Source organism: Eimeria mitis, genomic scaffold (genome assembly GCF_000499745.2).
Source record: "Eimeria mitis Houghton genomic scaffold, Emh_scaff13890, whole genome shotgun sequence".
In the NCBI taxonomy this organism is placed as follows: domain Eukaryota; phylum Apicomplexa; class Conoidasida; order Eucoccidiorida; family Eimeriidae; genus Eimeria; species Eimeria mitis.
In genome coordinates, this window is record NW_024013641.1 from 1 (window position 1) to 663 (window position 663).

The following is a 663-nucleotide window of genomic DNA, read 5'->3' on the forward strand; positions in this document are numbered from 1 at the left end:
TTCTCCCGAGTGCAGGCGGCTGGGGGAGCACAGGGGTCCCTCGGGAAAGAGCCAGACTACTGGTCATACAGTCCACCATCGCCCCCAAGCGCGGCGCACCGTGCTTTTTCGTCCTGCTCCAAATACGATATGCAATCCGAATATTTAAAAGCTGCATCTTTGAGTGGCAGCGGAAGAGCCGGAATGACTGGCAACGTCGACCGCATGTTGAGCACCAGCCACTCTTCCGCCGACAAGAAGGCAGGTCCTCCCGTCTCGGCAAGCGTACGTCAGGAGGAAGCTGACCTCAATGATGGAAGAGAGCCTGAGGAAGAGGAACAACCACAAGATGATGCAGAGTGGCAGGAATATGAGGGGGGAGCAGAACAGAGGGACTGCACCGATGGCCTCGCAGAGGCAGTATGGGATAAGCGAATTCCCCAAACTTCGACACAGTACCCTATTTGCTCGCGAACGCCTAGAGTAAGTCGTTCGTCCCTACTTCTCGATGTCGCTACACTGCAGCCGCACATTAGAACCCGCGTAACCTGCAGCCTCCAGGAATGAAGTAATGGGGAAAGGGAAACGCTGTTCTTGCATGAGGAACTCGGGCGTGAGTACAGGAAAGACCTTCGAGTGTTTGTTTTTGCTGTACCCAACAGGAACGCTGTGCCTACACAACAA

The 663-nt window shown here is 54.9% G+C and overlaps 1 protein-coding gene across 1 annotated transcript; it reads left to right on the forward strand.

Moving 5' to 3' along the window:
• Positions 1–183: 183 nt before the first annotated feature.
• EMH_0000620 (uncharacterized protein) lies at positions 184–546 on the forward strand (the record flags this gene model as incomplete). Its single annotated transcript, XM_038022271.1, has 1 exon — positions 184–546. One exon carries the CDS (start codon positions 184–186, stop codon positions 544–546), a length of 363 nt encoding a protein of 120 aa, XP_037878125.1.
• Between the last annotated feature and the right edge of the window lie 117 nt (positions 547–663).